This window comes from Odontesthes bonariensis, chromosome 10, assembly GCF_027942865.1.
Source record: "Odontesthes bonariensis isolate fOdoBon6 chromosome 10, fOdoBon6.hap1, whole genome shotgun sequence".
NCBI classification, from domain to species: domain Eukaryota; kingdom Metazoa; phylum Chordata; class Actinopteri; order Atheriniformes; family Atherinopsidae; genus Odontesthes; species Odontesthes bonariensis.
The window spans coordinates 34,422,772-34,437,045 of record NC_134515.1 but is presented as its reverse complement, the minus strand read 5'-3'; the positions used below and the strand labels follow the sequence as shown (position 1 = coordinate 34,437,045).

The 14,274-nt window shown below is 40.9% G+C and overlaps 1 protein-coding gene across 5 annotated transcripts in view; it reads right to left on the bottom strand.

The window, feature by feature from the left end:
• The window catches only part of LOC142390025 (neural cell adhesion molecule L1-like), a 92,578-nt gene that overhangs the window by 16,335 nt on the left and 61,969 nt on the right, over window positions 1-14,274 (bottom strand). For all 5 annotated transcript variants that reach the window (XM_075475341.1, XM_075475343.1, XM_075475342.1 and 2 more), the window contains 8 exons: window positions 9,402-9,608; window positions 7,923-7,993; window positions 7,602-7,827; window positions 5,823-5,929; window positions 2,488-2,752; window positions 1,609-1,731; window positions 1,168-1,344; window positions 612-722 (listed from right to left, as the gene is read on the bottom strand). In XM_075475341.1, the coding sequence (XP_075331456.1) occupies window positions 612-722; window positions 1,168-1,344; window positions 1,609-1,731; window positions 2,488-2,752; window positions 5,823-5,929; window positions 7,602-7,827; window positions 7,923-7,993; window positions 9,402-9,608 (1,287 nt within the window). The remainder of the gene's footprint in view (window positions 1-611; window positions 723-1,167; window positions 1,345-1,608; window positions 1,732-2,487; window positions 2,753-5,822; window positions 5,930-7,601; window positions 7,828-7,922; window positions 7,994-9,401; window positions 9,609-14,274) is intronic.

The window sequence follows — 14,274 nt, the reverse complement described above, 5'->3', positions numbered from 1 at the left end:
CCCAGCACATGGACAAATACATGGAGGTGTACACTGCTTACTTGAAACCTAGCAGTGACATCATCGTTCCAGATATTGAGAGAAGCAAAAAAATTCTTCTTCAAGTAGTAAATTGGAGGGTCTTCCATCCAACACTGGGGTGAAGAAGTGATGATTTGAGTTTGTTTTGCAAATACACGGCCGATGTACTTTAAAATTATTTATCCGACCCTGTATACACAGGTATGACTGATTACTTTCTCTTTCACAAAAGCAACACTTGGCTGCTACAAAGCCTCTTAATTCCTGTGGAAGCAGTTTTCCCACACATTAGTTTTTTACATTAGTATTTCTTCAATAAATAATGACACAGTGTTATAGCTCATGTGTTGTTCATCTGAGGCTATATTTACCTAATTTTAGGATCTGATGGAACCAGATTATTTTTTTATCATGCCCTAATATATAAAACAGGATGTCAAATGTTTTGGCTGATTTCTCAGGCAATGAGAAATCAAAGAAAAACAAGCCTCGTCTCTATGCATTCGCTGGGTATTGGCAACATTAAACTTATCTTCACCCAGTCTTGTTCAACCCTTGACACCTTCTCAACAAAAATCTCTTTTTTTTACCACTCCTCATGTAGCGGATGTGGAAGCCATGGTTTCGGTGTCGCTTTCCGGGCACCCAGCTCAGGTTGAATGTTGTGGTACTGGAGACTATGGAAATGTTGGATGGAGGAACTGGAGGGAGTGAAAGAGAGAGGTTTAAGAAAAAGGAGTGGGTAAAAGAACATAGGCTGCATTTTCACAATGCTTTTCTAGTTCTGCTGACCACTTTTCTTCACAGCATACAAAAACACACTTGTTCACACACATAGCACTTTTCATTCTACGTGACTATGAATTTTTGTTTGAAACGTGTGGTTCAATATTTTGCACTTTGACACATGGACTGGTTCAGCTGGGGATTGAACGAAAACAACAACCCTCAGACTACGAGACAAACTCTCCTCCTCCCAAGCCACAGCTTCCCCATTTTATGAAATGGACATTCAAAGATTTCACTGTCTGGGAATTCATTAATGCTTTGCCCCAATGAATTTAGCATGCAGATTTCCCCATGCATCTGATGGAGAATATGAGAACATGTGAAGAAGCATAATGCAAAAAATCCCCGCAGTCTCACCTCCTTCAAGGAAGGTGGTGCCCCTTCCTGTGATGGGAGGTCCATCTCCAGCGGTGGTACGTGCTATCACTTGGAAGATATAATAGTTTTTGGGGTCTAAATGGTCCAACACAACGTAATTTACATTGGGATCACTGATCATCTGCATCTTCACTAGGCCGTCCGGACTCCCCACATCTATGAAACAGAAATCAGTGAGATATCAGCAGTGGCATAATGGAAATATCAAGTCTTGAAGTATGTATAATTTGGTGTTTCCACTTCATGTTGTTAAATCAGGTACTTTTGAGATTGGTAACTCTGAATATAAGTAAATATAAGAATTATGTAAAATTTTATTTTATTTATTTATTTATTTTTCTTTGGTATCGTAACTGCATTATTTTATTTACCTCATTGCTGCTGAAATACAGCCCTGGTTCAACTTCATTTAGACCTTACCTTGCCAGTACTGCACCACATATTCCAGAATTATGCCATTGGTTTCAAGTGGAGGACTCCAGTAGAGAATCAAGGACCTCTCTGTAGGACTTTCCAACCTTAATGATGCAGGAGGACCAGGAGCTACACAGACACAAGCATATGAAGTTGAAAAACAGTTCAATAATTTTAACTGGTGTGGTTGAACTATTTGCTGGGGGGTGCTTTCAGTTACTTTGGTTCTAATATATTTAGTTCAACATGTCTGCCAATTTAAGATAATTTCTAACTGTGTCTAGATTAAAATGTTCCTTTTCAGCCATCCCTGGAGCTACTAACAAAGTGTGTATACATGTTTTTGTAATGGAGCTTTGTGTAAAAGTTTGTGTTGGAGTTTTGTTCATGTGTTTGACATTTAATTTCTTTGTGATATATTCAATGAACATCGGGTTTCTCACAATACTAGAATTTAAACTTGATACCAATACCAAGAAAAATACTCGACATTCCATACTATTCCATTTTTAATACCAAGGGGGAAATTAGGTGGCGTATGTGTAAACAGCTACAAATTAACTTTTTCCACTGACAGTACTGGTTCTCCAAACTGAAAACAGGAGTACAGCAGTACAAAAATAATTACTCTTTGGAATAAATAAATTATGTTTTTATTTAACTATGTTTTAACACATTTCAGCAACATGTTTATTTGCATACTAAACGGGTAGCCGAGCTCCAATCCCAAGTATTTACTGAGAATGCATTTGGGGATGCAATATAACAATAGGTGTGAACATGTAGTTACTGCTTATCAACTGTAATCAGATCAACCAAGATAAAAGTTATCAACAAATTTAAATGGGCCATTTATACAAAATTCTGATTTTACTTTGAACTCACCTCCCTCTGGGGTGTTGAAGTGATGGGATGGGGAGTGAGGGCTTTCCCCTTTGCTGTTGAAGGCAGTGACTGAAAGCTCATAACGAGAGAAAAGACGCAGACCTGTCACTTCCTTTGATGTATTTGCGCCTTGAACCTCCTCCACCCAACTGTCATTGTCTCTCTGTTTCACATGCTGCATTTTTGCTCTCTCTTGCACATGGTGTTGTTTGGCAAGAGACCTCCGGCCCCGTCCATTCTGAGGACCCAACCTTTTGATGTAGATCTGGCATGAGGGCAAACAATAGTAAATAAATGTGAGCTATCATTGCTGGATTTACTACAAAGCTAAAATAACTAGTCAAGCTGACATAAGTCAAATTTATTAGCAACTGCGTCAATAATGGTCTTATGTTTCTCATCATTATTAAAGAACATTCAAGCCACATTCAAGCATGCAGTTGGACAGCCCTTCTCAGTTATACATGTGGTTCTTCTCTCTATCTACAAACACTAGCACACCCCTAAAAGTTTCAGGGGCATCTTGGTATTTTGGTTAAGGTAACTTCAACTGACACACTGAGTAAAATCCCAGATCAAATCACCAACTGCTAAATTATCACTTTTCACTTTTGAATCTTTCAAATGCACATTAAAAAATGTCACTATTTGGGGATTTCTTACAGCATTTGCATCGTCCTGTGAGCTTAACCAGTGTCCATGTTAGCATAGACATTTTCTTGTGCAGTCTTTCATCCTTACAGAATCTGACACTATTATTAATAAATATAATGTTTTCAATATTAACTTAACTAAAACATTTCAAAAGTTTGCCTGGAATTGTAACAGATCATGGAGAAATAATAAGCAGGAGCTATAAATACAAGCATAATTTACTTTATTTGGCTATACCTAAAGTCTGAATAAATTTTGGAATAACAATTGGACAAAAAATGCTCTACACAATTTCATAAAGCACAGGTTAATAGCATAAAATGTCTTGCAACTTAAGTAATGAATTAGTAATTAGGGTAGCAACTGATTAATACCTCAATATCTCAATCAACTATCTTAAATTATTTATAATCCAAAGAAGTTACACGTTCATCTGAGCCATGTCTACTTTTTCAGCACATCTTGACTTGACTTTAATTGGGGAACCCGTCTGATCACTGGGTGTACTGTGGTAACTTTACTGTCTCAAGAACCAGTAAAAAAATTTCCTGTGTTTTGGTAAGTATGCAGCCGCCCATCTTCAGCCTATTGGACAGCACCGTGGAAGTGGTGACTCATTGCTATTTGATCCTCTGTGCCATTTTGAACTGCCTGTTTTCTTAAAAAAAATTCCCCAGCACTGAAAATATTTTGTATGTGTAACAACTTAACCCAACCGGCTAAAATTTTCTACCCAACAAAACCACATCAGCTTCACCATTTTACTCCACTGTTGCCAGTGGATCTTTTGATCCATCTTTTTATCTTCCTTCATCATTTTGGGCCTCCACTGAAAAAGAATTCTAACTCTTAAATCTTTGTTTTTACATAACCATGCAACACAATCAATCAGTCTAACAAAAATAAAAGAATCTATATGGGCATACTTTCGAGCAGATTTATCAACAAATCCCGAAACTCAACTGGTGATGGGACCAACCCTGGGGAGTGATTACCCCAAGGGGCCTCCACAGGCAGGCAAGAGTGATATATGTCTGAAACGCTCAATCACCTTGTTGTACACCACTACTGATAAGTCCGGAAATTTTCAAACTTATTCTAGCCACGAGTTAGTGTGCAGATGTCCCTGGTCTCCCCACACTAGCTGTGCAAGATATACTAGGCTGCAGAACAGAGATCAAAATAAGTGCCAAGAACCCAAATGAATGACACATCCAAAAATCCTCAGAATGTGTGTGCCTTACCCAAAGCCCAACCTTTCTCACTTAGTCCTCTCTCCTGCTTTTCTCTCGTCTCTTCTTCTATACTCTCTTTTTCTTTCTTTCTCTCTGTCCTCCTTTTCCCATTCACCCGATTCCAACCTCAGTCTGATCCTCCTCTTACCCCAAAACCCCTTCAAACCAATTCTCCTAATTCTAATCTTACCCATACCTCTTCTTCCAATCCTAAACTCTCCTGACTCTGGCACAATTCTCCTACCATCCTATCAAGCCACTATCTCCAATTCTTTCTACACACCACAGAACAACCATTAACAAGATTAGGGACTGTGCCCTGATGTCTGATGCACGCAGCATCCCAGCACATCCAGATTCCTTTTGCGCCACTCCCGAGAAGGGTTCTTTGATACCCCAATGCACTCACAGCACATGACACCAATAAAGCAAACTACATCATTATACAACCCTACTTCCTTATTCGCTTCCTCTCTCCCAACCTCCTCTTCCCCTCCTGACAAAGTGCACCACATAAAACACAAAGCAGTAATGTGTCCATGAAACACGAGCACTACCAGCTTAAGCTCAAAGCGATCAGGCATCTTATAGAGTACATTTCACAACAATATGGAGTACACACACAGCCTTTTAAGTCACTCAAGGACCTTGCATAACATATGAGTACCATAGGTTTTGACCTTAACTCGAGTGAGAGTGCCTACCTTTAATCTCAACCCCAAACCTATGAGCTGTTATCGAGCGGCAGGGGGAGATTATCAAGAAAATATTAACCCACACCTAACCTCGCCATATCTGCAATCTCGCTGATTGCCCAAGAGTTACTGAGGTTGAAATACCAATAACAAAATTAAACATACTTACAGCACATAACTCAAAGACACAATTAGCCCATTCACCTAGTTCCTTTTCTCCTCCTCTGCTTTTCTCCCAGCTTCTTCTCTCCTCTCTCATGTGGCTATCCTCCCCTTTTTCCTCTCTCTCCATTCTCTCCCCATTTTCCCTTTTATTTCCTGATCTTTTTTCTTATCTTATTTTCTTATTATTTGTTCTCTCTTCCCATCCCTTCCTTTTCTTCTCCTTCCCTCCCATCCCCTTTCACTCTCTCTTTCCGGCTCCCCTCCCCTTTTTCTCCTCCTATATTGTGCCCTCTCTCCTTCCCTTCCTTTTCTTTCCCCCTTTCTTTGTCTTTGCCTCTCCCTTCACTCGCTCATCATAATATTGATGACAAACACTCTGCTACTGGTAGAAGAAAATATTTTAAATTACCATAATTTGAAAGATGTATCTATGCATAAATATACACAGTTGCTGCAACACCAGCTAAACACCAGCTAATTCGTGTGTAACAAATTATGGTGTGAAAAATTCTACAAGTAACAAACCTAAAGCATCAAACAGCATAGCCTCTGTAGCAGAGAGGAGATTTGTTGTAATAACTGATACCTTGTATCCCAGCAGCAAACCTCGGACTGTTTGGGCTTGGTTCCATGTCACTATGACTGTGCTATTCGACACAGTGGATGAAACTCCGCTTGGAGCCTCCCCTGGCTCTGAAAAGAAGAGATGAAGAAGATGACACAAAATGAATGGAATGTGAGACAAGCATCAGTGATGGAGTAAGAATAAGAATAAGTAAGTATTCAATACAACACCATTATACTAAATTAGCATATCAAAATACAGCTTGTCAGCATTCTGCTTTTATACTCAAATAAATGATCACAATAAAGTGTCAAAAGAACAAGAAATAGTTATTATGTAGACCACCATTACAAAAATCACAAGTTTATGTTGCTCATATCAGTGGTACAAGAGGATACCTAAACCATTCCTTTATCATGTTTTATATTGTAAAATGTACACTTTGTAGAGTACCTTTCTAAACCATGTTAGTTTTATAAAACATTTCTAAGACACGAGAGAAGCATCATCCTCAGTTCATATATAAAGGCAAAACAAGCTAATTATGTATTTTTAGCCTTATTCATATACAGCTGTGCTTTATGATACTTTTTGTTATAATTTTGGCTACATTTGACTATTCTATTTGACTGGCTTTCTTTTTCCTTTTTTTTTGTCCAGCCTTTATTTTTGTACCATCTTGTATAAAAATAAAGGCTGACAACCGCAAAGTCACAACCAAACTGTAAAATATATTTCTGTTTGTGTGTTGTTCGAAACGTTTTTATTTCAGGTTTTATACTGATAAGATAGTGTATGTATCTTCACCACTTGTTTGGAGGTATACAGATACAGCTGTATGCTTATGTTATCACTACCTCTGAATGGTAACTGGGAGATTTAGCCAACTCACCATCAACAGCTAAGAACCGGGATTGCTGTTTTGTTGATTTACTATTTTTTTGTCAACAAAGGATCACATTAATAAGGACAATAAATCTACAGTGAATCAGGAAACAATATATATAATGCCATTAAAAGCACAATAAATACAGTATAATAAATGAATGAAATTAACATTATGTACAATGTAATAAAAAGAAATCCACAAGCAGATTTAAACAATGAAACTAAAAGTGCAATTAAGTATAGCAAATGTGAAAATGAGAAATAATAAATATGAACATGAACACAACATAAACAAGACCATGTCACATAAAAGGATTGTACAGTGTGTAACAGTGTATATATTCATATGGATATAACGAAGACAGCATTATTGTACATGAGAATAGTCAAAAGTCTCTAACAGTATTGCACTATAAAAAGTCTGTAATATCTATGGAGTAGAATTAGTGAGTCTGACAGCTTCAGGTAGAAGTCTTTTTCTCAGCCTCGTTGTTCGGGCCCTTAAACTTATACGCCCTTCTTACTGAGGGGAGGTGGGTATGAGGATGGCGGAATCATTCGATTATACTGGTCATCCCATTGCTGCATTATGATGATGTAAATGTCTTCAACTGTTAGAAAGCTGCTGTTGCTATGTTTCTATGCAGATTTGACTACCTGCTGTATATGTGTGTGTGTGTGTGTGTGTGTGTGTGTGTGTGTGGATGTTATGACTCAAAAACATTGAAAATAAATATGTTTCAAATCAATCCTCGTTTTCTATGACTAATGCATCTTGATTTTACAATTAAGACAGCTATTCTGTACATTAAATTAAAATATCTTAATATGAATTGTTGTAATAGGATCATGATGAGATACTATAAATAAATATAAATATGTCTGAAATGAATGACACCAAATGTCACGTACTATCCTCTCCGGAGTGTCCAATAAAAGCCTCTGGTTCCGGTCCTTTTCCCACTGCGTTGACTGCCTGAACTTTGATTTTAAATGTTGTGTAGGTTCCTGTGTTGTTTACGAGAAATGGTGGAGACTTTACATAAGCGTCTCTCCATTGCATGTTTGCCCCCTCAACCTTACACCAGGACACCTTGTAGTGGAAGTCCTGACCATTATGCAAGCGCTTTTCCATTTCCTACAATGATATGTAAGAATAAAAAATGCATTTAGATTCATTTAGGTTGCCATTAGACAATGGTCATACACAGATAAACAAACCTAAGTACTCACATCCCATGTGATGATCAGTGTCCCTGGGTCTGTGGAGTTACTCCGTACACCAGTGGGATTCATGTCAGGGACTGCAAGGAAGATGAAGACAGAGAAAGAAAAGATGAGTTGAAATGAGAAATAGAGATGGGAGCTCGTTCTGTACAAAAGAAGGATAGCACCTGTAATTCACAGCTTACATTTGTGTACAGACATAAAAGAGGTACTGAACTCCAACAAAGAAAATAAGCAAATCTTCAATGGTTTCAGTTTTTAAGTGTGGAATGTAGATTGATGAAAATGATCTAACAACATCAAACAATAGTTTGATAATTATTCTTCAATAGGGTAATTTTGCTTTTCCCAAGACAATTTTTGCTTTTCTGTAAGAACAATTGCTTTGTTAGTCCAGTTATTACTCTGCTAATTTTGTGGATTGTACAAAATGAAAAGAAGATGTAACACTTGACAGGATGCATGCTAAGACCATGATTATTGCTTGGATTTGAAGATGTGGTTGAATTCAAGATGCCTTTATAATCTAGCTTTATGGCAGTTCTAGTAGCTGTACTATAGAAGTCAATATCAACAGTGGAATTGTTGGGCCACATAGAATTTAACCCTTGTGGTGTTTCTATAAGCTAGATCAGATGTTTTGTCATTGCACAACAGAAAATCAGGAATACGGTGTCACACCGCGGTGAGGTGGTTTTATTTTGGGGTTGTTTTTTGTCTTGTGATTTCCTGTTTTATTTTGAAGAATAACTCTCCTCTCGTTTCAGGTCACTTGCCCTTCCTCATGTGTCACATGTTGGAGTGTCTTCCCTGATTCCTGATTGTGTGTTTCCCATTACCCTCATGTGTCTTATAGTCTGCGTCTCCCTTTGTCTTGTTGCCAGTGTGTTTCGATCCTTCGTTCATGCCAGGCCTTTTCCATAACTCACAGTCAAAGAAACCTACCGCGAAACCTGAAGTTCATTGTTATAGCCTCCAGTCTTTTAAGGAGTGTTTTTTGTTCATAGTGCCTCAGCCATAGAAAACAGCCTCCAGTTTTTAAGGAGAGATTTTCAGTTTAGCTTTTCTTACCGATCCTTTTCTTCCTTCATCTGGAGCGATTTTTTTTTGTTATAACTTTTCATAGTCAGTTGTGTCTTCCTTTTTTTGTTCGAGAGTATTTTCATAGCCCCTTTGTTTATTTATTAAATAAAACTTGTCTGAATTACGCTACCCTCTGCATCTGAGTCCTCCCATTCATTGGTCCTTGTCATACGGTTCTTTCAAAGCAACACTCTGCTGGCAGAACCATAAAAATTCAATGCACACAGCAGCTGCATCTAGTCATAACGACAAACAATGAATAGCTGTGATTACATCTACAGTTTTACAACTTGATCAGCAACAGCTGAGGATCTGTCCACCGGCATTGTGAATACAACCAGCATCGGTTCACCAAACAACACATCAAGACAAATTACAGGGGTATTGCAGATTGTCATTTACCAGCAGGTGGTGTACTGTGATCATTTGAAGGTTTACTTGGTCTGCTCTTGTCAATTTTGTTGACAGCAATAACCCGGAAATGGTACGTGCAAAAGGGACGGAGGTTTAGCTTTGTATGGTTGAAGTCCCCCGGTACTCTTCTCCACTCTTCCCACGTCTGTTTTCCCTTTTTTGCATGCGGCTCCTCCTGGGCTTCCACGATGAACACTGAAAGGAGATATAATATTGTTAATGACCACATGGTCATATGAAGGTGCTATCTTTCTAAATGACAGTTTATTGCTTATCAAGATTGTTTCTGAGCAGCATCAACAAAAGCCAGAATGATTGATTGTTATTTTTGTTACACAGTGTCACACACTGCACAACTTAATCTAAAATCCCATACCACCCATTCCAAAGAAGTTTCTGATGAAGACACTGCTGTTTGATTACCATGTTATGGAGAAATTATGCCTGCTCTCTATTATGTTGAGTTGCTGGTGAAACATTCTTGTTTACACAGGTCCAGGAACTCCAGATCGGTCTCCAGAACAAAGCTAGTCTTCTTTCTCACTTTTTTTCATATTTTTTTTTAGTCTCTGATGCAGTGTAGTTGTAAGAAATAATTGATTAATTCGTAACTCAACTAAACTCAACTTTATTTATAGAGCACATTTGCACAATGAGAAAACACCCAACGTGTTAAAGCAATATAAATGCACATTTAGTGTTATACAGGTAGAAACAACATAAAACAGATAAAACATTAAACAAACTAAATCAGTGATTGGTGTTGTTGTGGGTTAAAATTAAATAATTGTGAAATGTATTGTCAAAGGAAAAAGACTTGAAAGCACAAAGGATATTTAGATGAAGAAGGATAGATAGTATCACTATAGGGATAAGCTTTATTATTTAACTTATCAATTTTAGAAATAAGAAAAAAAATTGCATCAAATTTCTACATCAACACAACAATCATGATGAAGGCGACATTGCCTCAAGGAGGCCATTTTTTGTACTGTGAAGTGACAGAACCATGTGGCTTAAACAACGACATCTTCTGGGTTCCCAATTGATTATTAATTTATTATGTTTCCAATTGGATTGAGTTCTGCCTTGGCTTTGTTGCTTCTACTTTGGCATCCCATAGGGGGATGAAGGATGCTCCATCCTATTGCAGTGTTTGTTCCAATGCTGAGTGCTCCTAATAAGATTCAAGATTCAAGAGGGTTTATTGTCATTCCAGCCATATACACAGTACACAGTGCAATGAAATAACGTTTCTCGAGAAGTTTTCAGTGCAAACAAACAGCAACAACAAATAACAGCTGGGACAACAAAGACAATACTAAAATGCTGCAAGTAACTGCAAGTGTGGTGCAAAAAAAAATTTTTTGTAAAGTGTAAAGTGACTGTATAATTATTTTCATGAGGTGCAGTAGTGCATCAGACAAGTACCAAAAAGTGGCTCAGGACAGTATACAACAGAGGTGATCAGATCAGTCCCTGAGCGTTGAGGAGTCGTATGGCCTGGGAGAAGAAGCTGTTTTGTAGTCTGGTGGTGACAGACTGTATGCTGCGGTACCTTCTGCCAGATGGGAGGGGTGAGAAAAGTCTATGTGAGGGGTGGGTGGGGTCTTTAACAATCCTGGTTGCCTTGCGGATGCATCGTGTGGTGTAGATGTCTGAGACGGAGGGGAGAGTGGCTCCAATGATCTTTTCAGCCGTCCTCACCACATGCTGAAGGTTTTTGTGGTCCAGTTGGGTGCAGTTACCGAACCAGGCGGTGACGCAGCTACCCAGGAGGCTCTCTATGGTCCCTCTGTAGAAGGTGGTGAGAATGGTGGGAGGGAGGTGGGCTCTCTTCAGCCTTCTCAGGAAGTGGAGACGCTGCTGAGCCTTCTTCACGGTGGAGCCGGTGTTGAGGGACCAGGTGAAGTTCTCCGCCAGATGGACACCAAGGAATTTGGTGTTCTCCACAATCTCCACCGGGGAGCCTTCGATGTCCAGAGGCTCGTGGTCCCTCTGTGTTCTGCGGAAGTCAACAACCATCTCTTTAGTTTTGTCCACATTCAGAGACAGGTTGTTGGCTTTGCACCAGGTGATCAGCTTTTCCACCTCCTCCCTGTATGATGACTCGTCGTTCTTTTCGATGAGACCCACCACGGTCGTATCGTCAGCGAACTTGATTATGTGGTTCGAGTCGTGTAGTGCTGTGTAGTCGTGGGTTAGGAGTGTGAACAGCAGTGGACTGAGCACGCAGCCTTGAGGTGCCCCAGTGCTCAGTGTGGTGGTGCTGGAGGTGTTGTTTCCGATCTGGACTGACTGGGGTCTCCCCGTAAGAAAGTCCAGGATCCAGTTGCAGAGGGTAGTGTTCAAGCCAAGCAAGCTCAGCTTCCTAATCAGGTGCTGTGGGATGATAGTGTTGAATGCTGAACTGAAGTCTATGAACAGCATTCTGACGTATGTGTCTTTTTTGTCCAGGTGGGTGAGTGCTAGGTGGAGGGTGGTGTTGATGGCGTCGTCGGTGGAGCGGTTGGCTCAGTACGCGAACTGCAGGGGGTCTAGGGTGGGAGGCAGATGGTTCTTGATGTGCTTCAGGATCAGACTCTCAAAGCACTTCATGATGGTAGGGGTGAGTGCGATGGGGCGGTGGTCATTGAGGCATGACACAGGCGACTTCTTGGGCACAGGGACGATGGTGGTGGTTTTGAAGCACGATGGGATGATGGCACTGCTCAGGGAGATGTTGAAGATGTCCGTGAAGACATCTGCCAGTTGGTCTGCACATCCCCTGAGCACACTCCCGGGAATGTTGTCTGGGCCAGCAGCCTTACGTGGGTTGACTCTTTGCAGAGTCTTTCTCACTTCAGCTGTGGTCAGGCATAGCACTTGTTCGCCAGGAGGGGGGGTGTTCTTCCTTGCCACCACATCATTCTCTGCATCAAAACGACTGTAGAACACGTTCAGCGCATCGGGCAGGGAGGCATCACTGTCACAGGCCGGTGTTGTTGTCCTGAAGTTAGTGATGGCTTGGATTCCCTGCCACAGCTGCCGTGTGTCTCCACTGTCTCTGAAGTGGCCGTGGATTTTCTGGGCATGCGCTCGCTTTGCATCCCTGATAGCCTGGGCCAGTGTTGCCCATGCTCTGCTCAGGGTCTCCTTTTCTCCTGTTCTGAATACTGTGTCTCTGGCTCTCAGCAGTGCAAGCACCTCAGCAGTCATCCATGACTTCTGGTTAGAGCACGTGGTGATGGATTTGATGACCGTGACGTCATCAGTGCACTTACTGATGACACCAGTGACTGAAGCCGTGTACTCCTCTAGGTCAGTGGAGCCGTTGGTGGTTGCTGCTTCCCTAAACATTTGCCAGTCAGTGCACTCAAAACAGTCCTGGAGGGTAGAGATGGCTCCTTCCGGCCAAATCTTTACCTGCTAATAAGAAGAAAAGGTCCCTTGTGCACCATTAAAAATATGTTTAAGCTTATCATTTCTCCATGTTGCAAGATGGTTACGTATTTTCCTTTATCGATACGGCAAGGTTTGCTACTGTCTTCTCTGCCCCTTCGGTACACAGCCTCTGCATTGCATTTCCAATTCAGTTTATTGTCCTGGTAAACACCCAGATATTTGTAGTCCTCCATCACCTCCACCTTTTCCCCATCTTCTATTGTATTCATCTTATTTTCAGTGACTCTAAAATCCACAATAATCTCCACCGTCTAGTTCATGTTTAAGTTCATCGCAAGACGATGACGACGTCTATGCGCGACACCGAAGCTTGTAGAGTGTTAATCCAACATGGCAGCGGACATAACGTTACCGTTCGATGTAGCCTTAGAAAGTGTTTTAAGTAGCTTAGAATGCAAGTTTACTTTTAAAAATAATCGTTAAACGCCATCGTCTTCTCATACACAGTAAAGCGTCTTCTTCTTCCTCGTCGAATTTCTGTCGCTCTACATACGTCATCTGGTATAAGTGATACAATTGGCTATGAATCGCGCGCAAAGCAGCATGGGAAGATCCAGACGCCATTTGATAGACATTCGTAGCGCCCAATAAACGGCTCTAGGCATTCGTAAACCACGCCTCAAATACGAGAAAATGCACACCTAGTTCCCAGACCACCATCTCATCGAGATGTGGACGTGTCAGCCAGGCGAGACAGCCACAATAACTGAGGTATATCTGAGTATTTCTAGAGATATAATGACCCAGAACTGTAATTGTAAGTCTGAGGTGCACAAGGTAAAAATAAATAGTCATTACAGTTTGAACACATTGTAATACACACAACCCTTTATTTTAGGGTTAGGGTTAAGCCAATCTTGACTACTATAGGATGGGGCTGTACAGCTAATTTGCATGTGCTCTGAGGAACACACCAAATGAGTTACTAGCAATCTGAGGAGAATTTGGTACAGGCTAAGAGGATAACACAGCAGAAGCATGGCTGAGAATGAAGCCATAGCACTCGGTGAGCTGTGTGAATCTGCGAGAAGCTTGGTTGTTTGCTCCTAGTTGAATGGGAGCGAATCGCAGAAGCAACTAGCACCATTGGGCTAGATAGGGCCAGGAAGCATGCTAACCAAGGAGCTAGTAGAACAAACACAGCAGATGCTAGGCTAAGTGAGAAACTGTGGCTCTCTGTGTTATTGGAAGCTCGAATGCTCCAGCTGAGACTGCTAGCCTAGCACACCTCCATGCCGGGCCGCTCGAGTGGCAGAGGAGAGCGGTGAATACCGCTCTCCTCTGCCACCAGCAGACAGGTGACCGCGGCGACAGCAGCGCGAGGTCCCGCTGTTGAGAAAACATGTGGAGAAAACTGTGCTCACTGGCGGCAGCAGTGCGAGGTCCCGCTGAGCTGAAGGCGAGCCTCGGTCCCCCG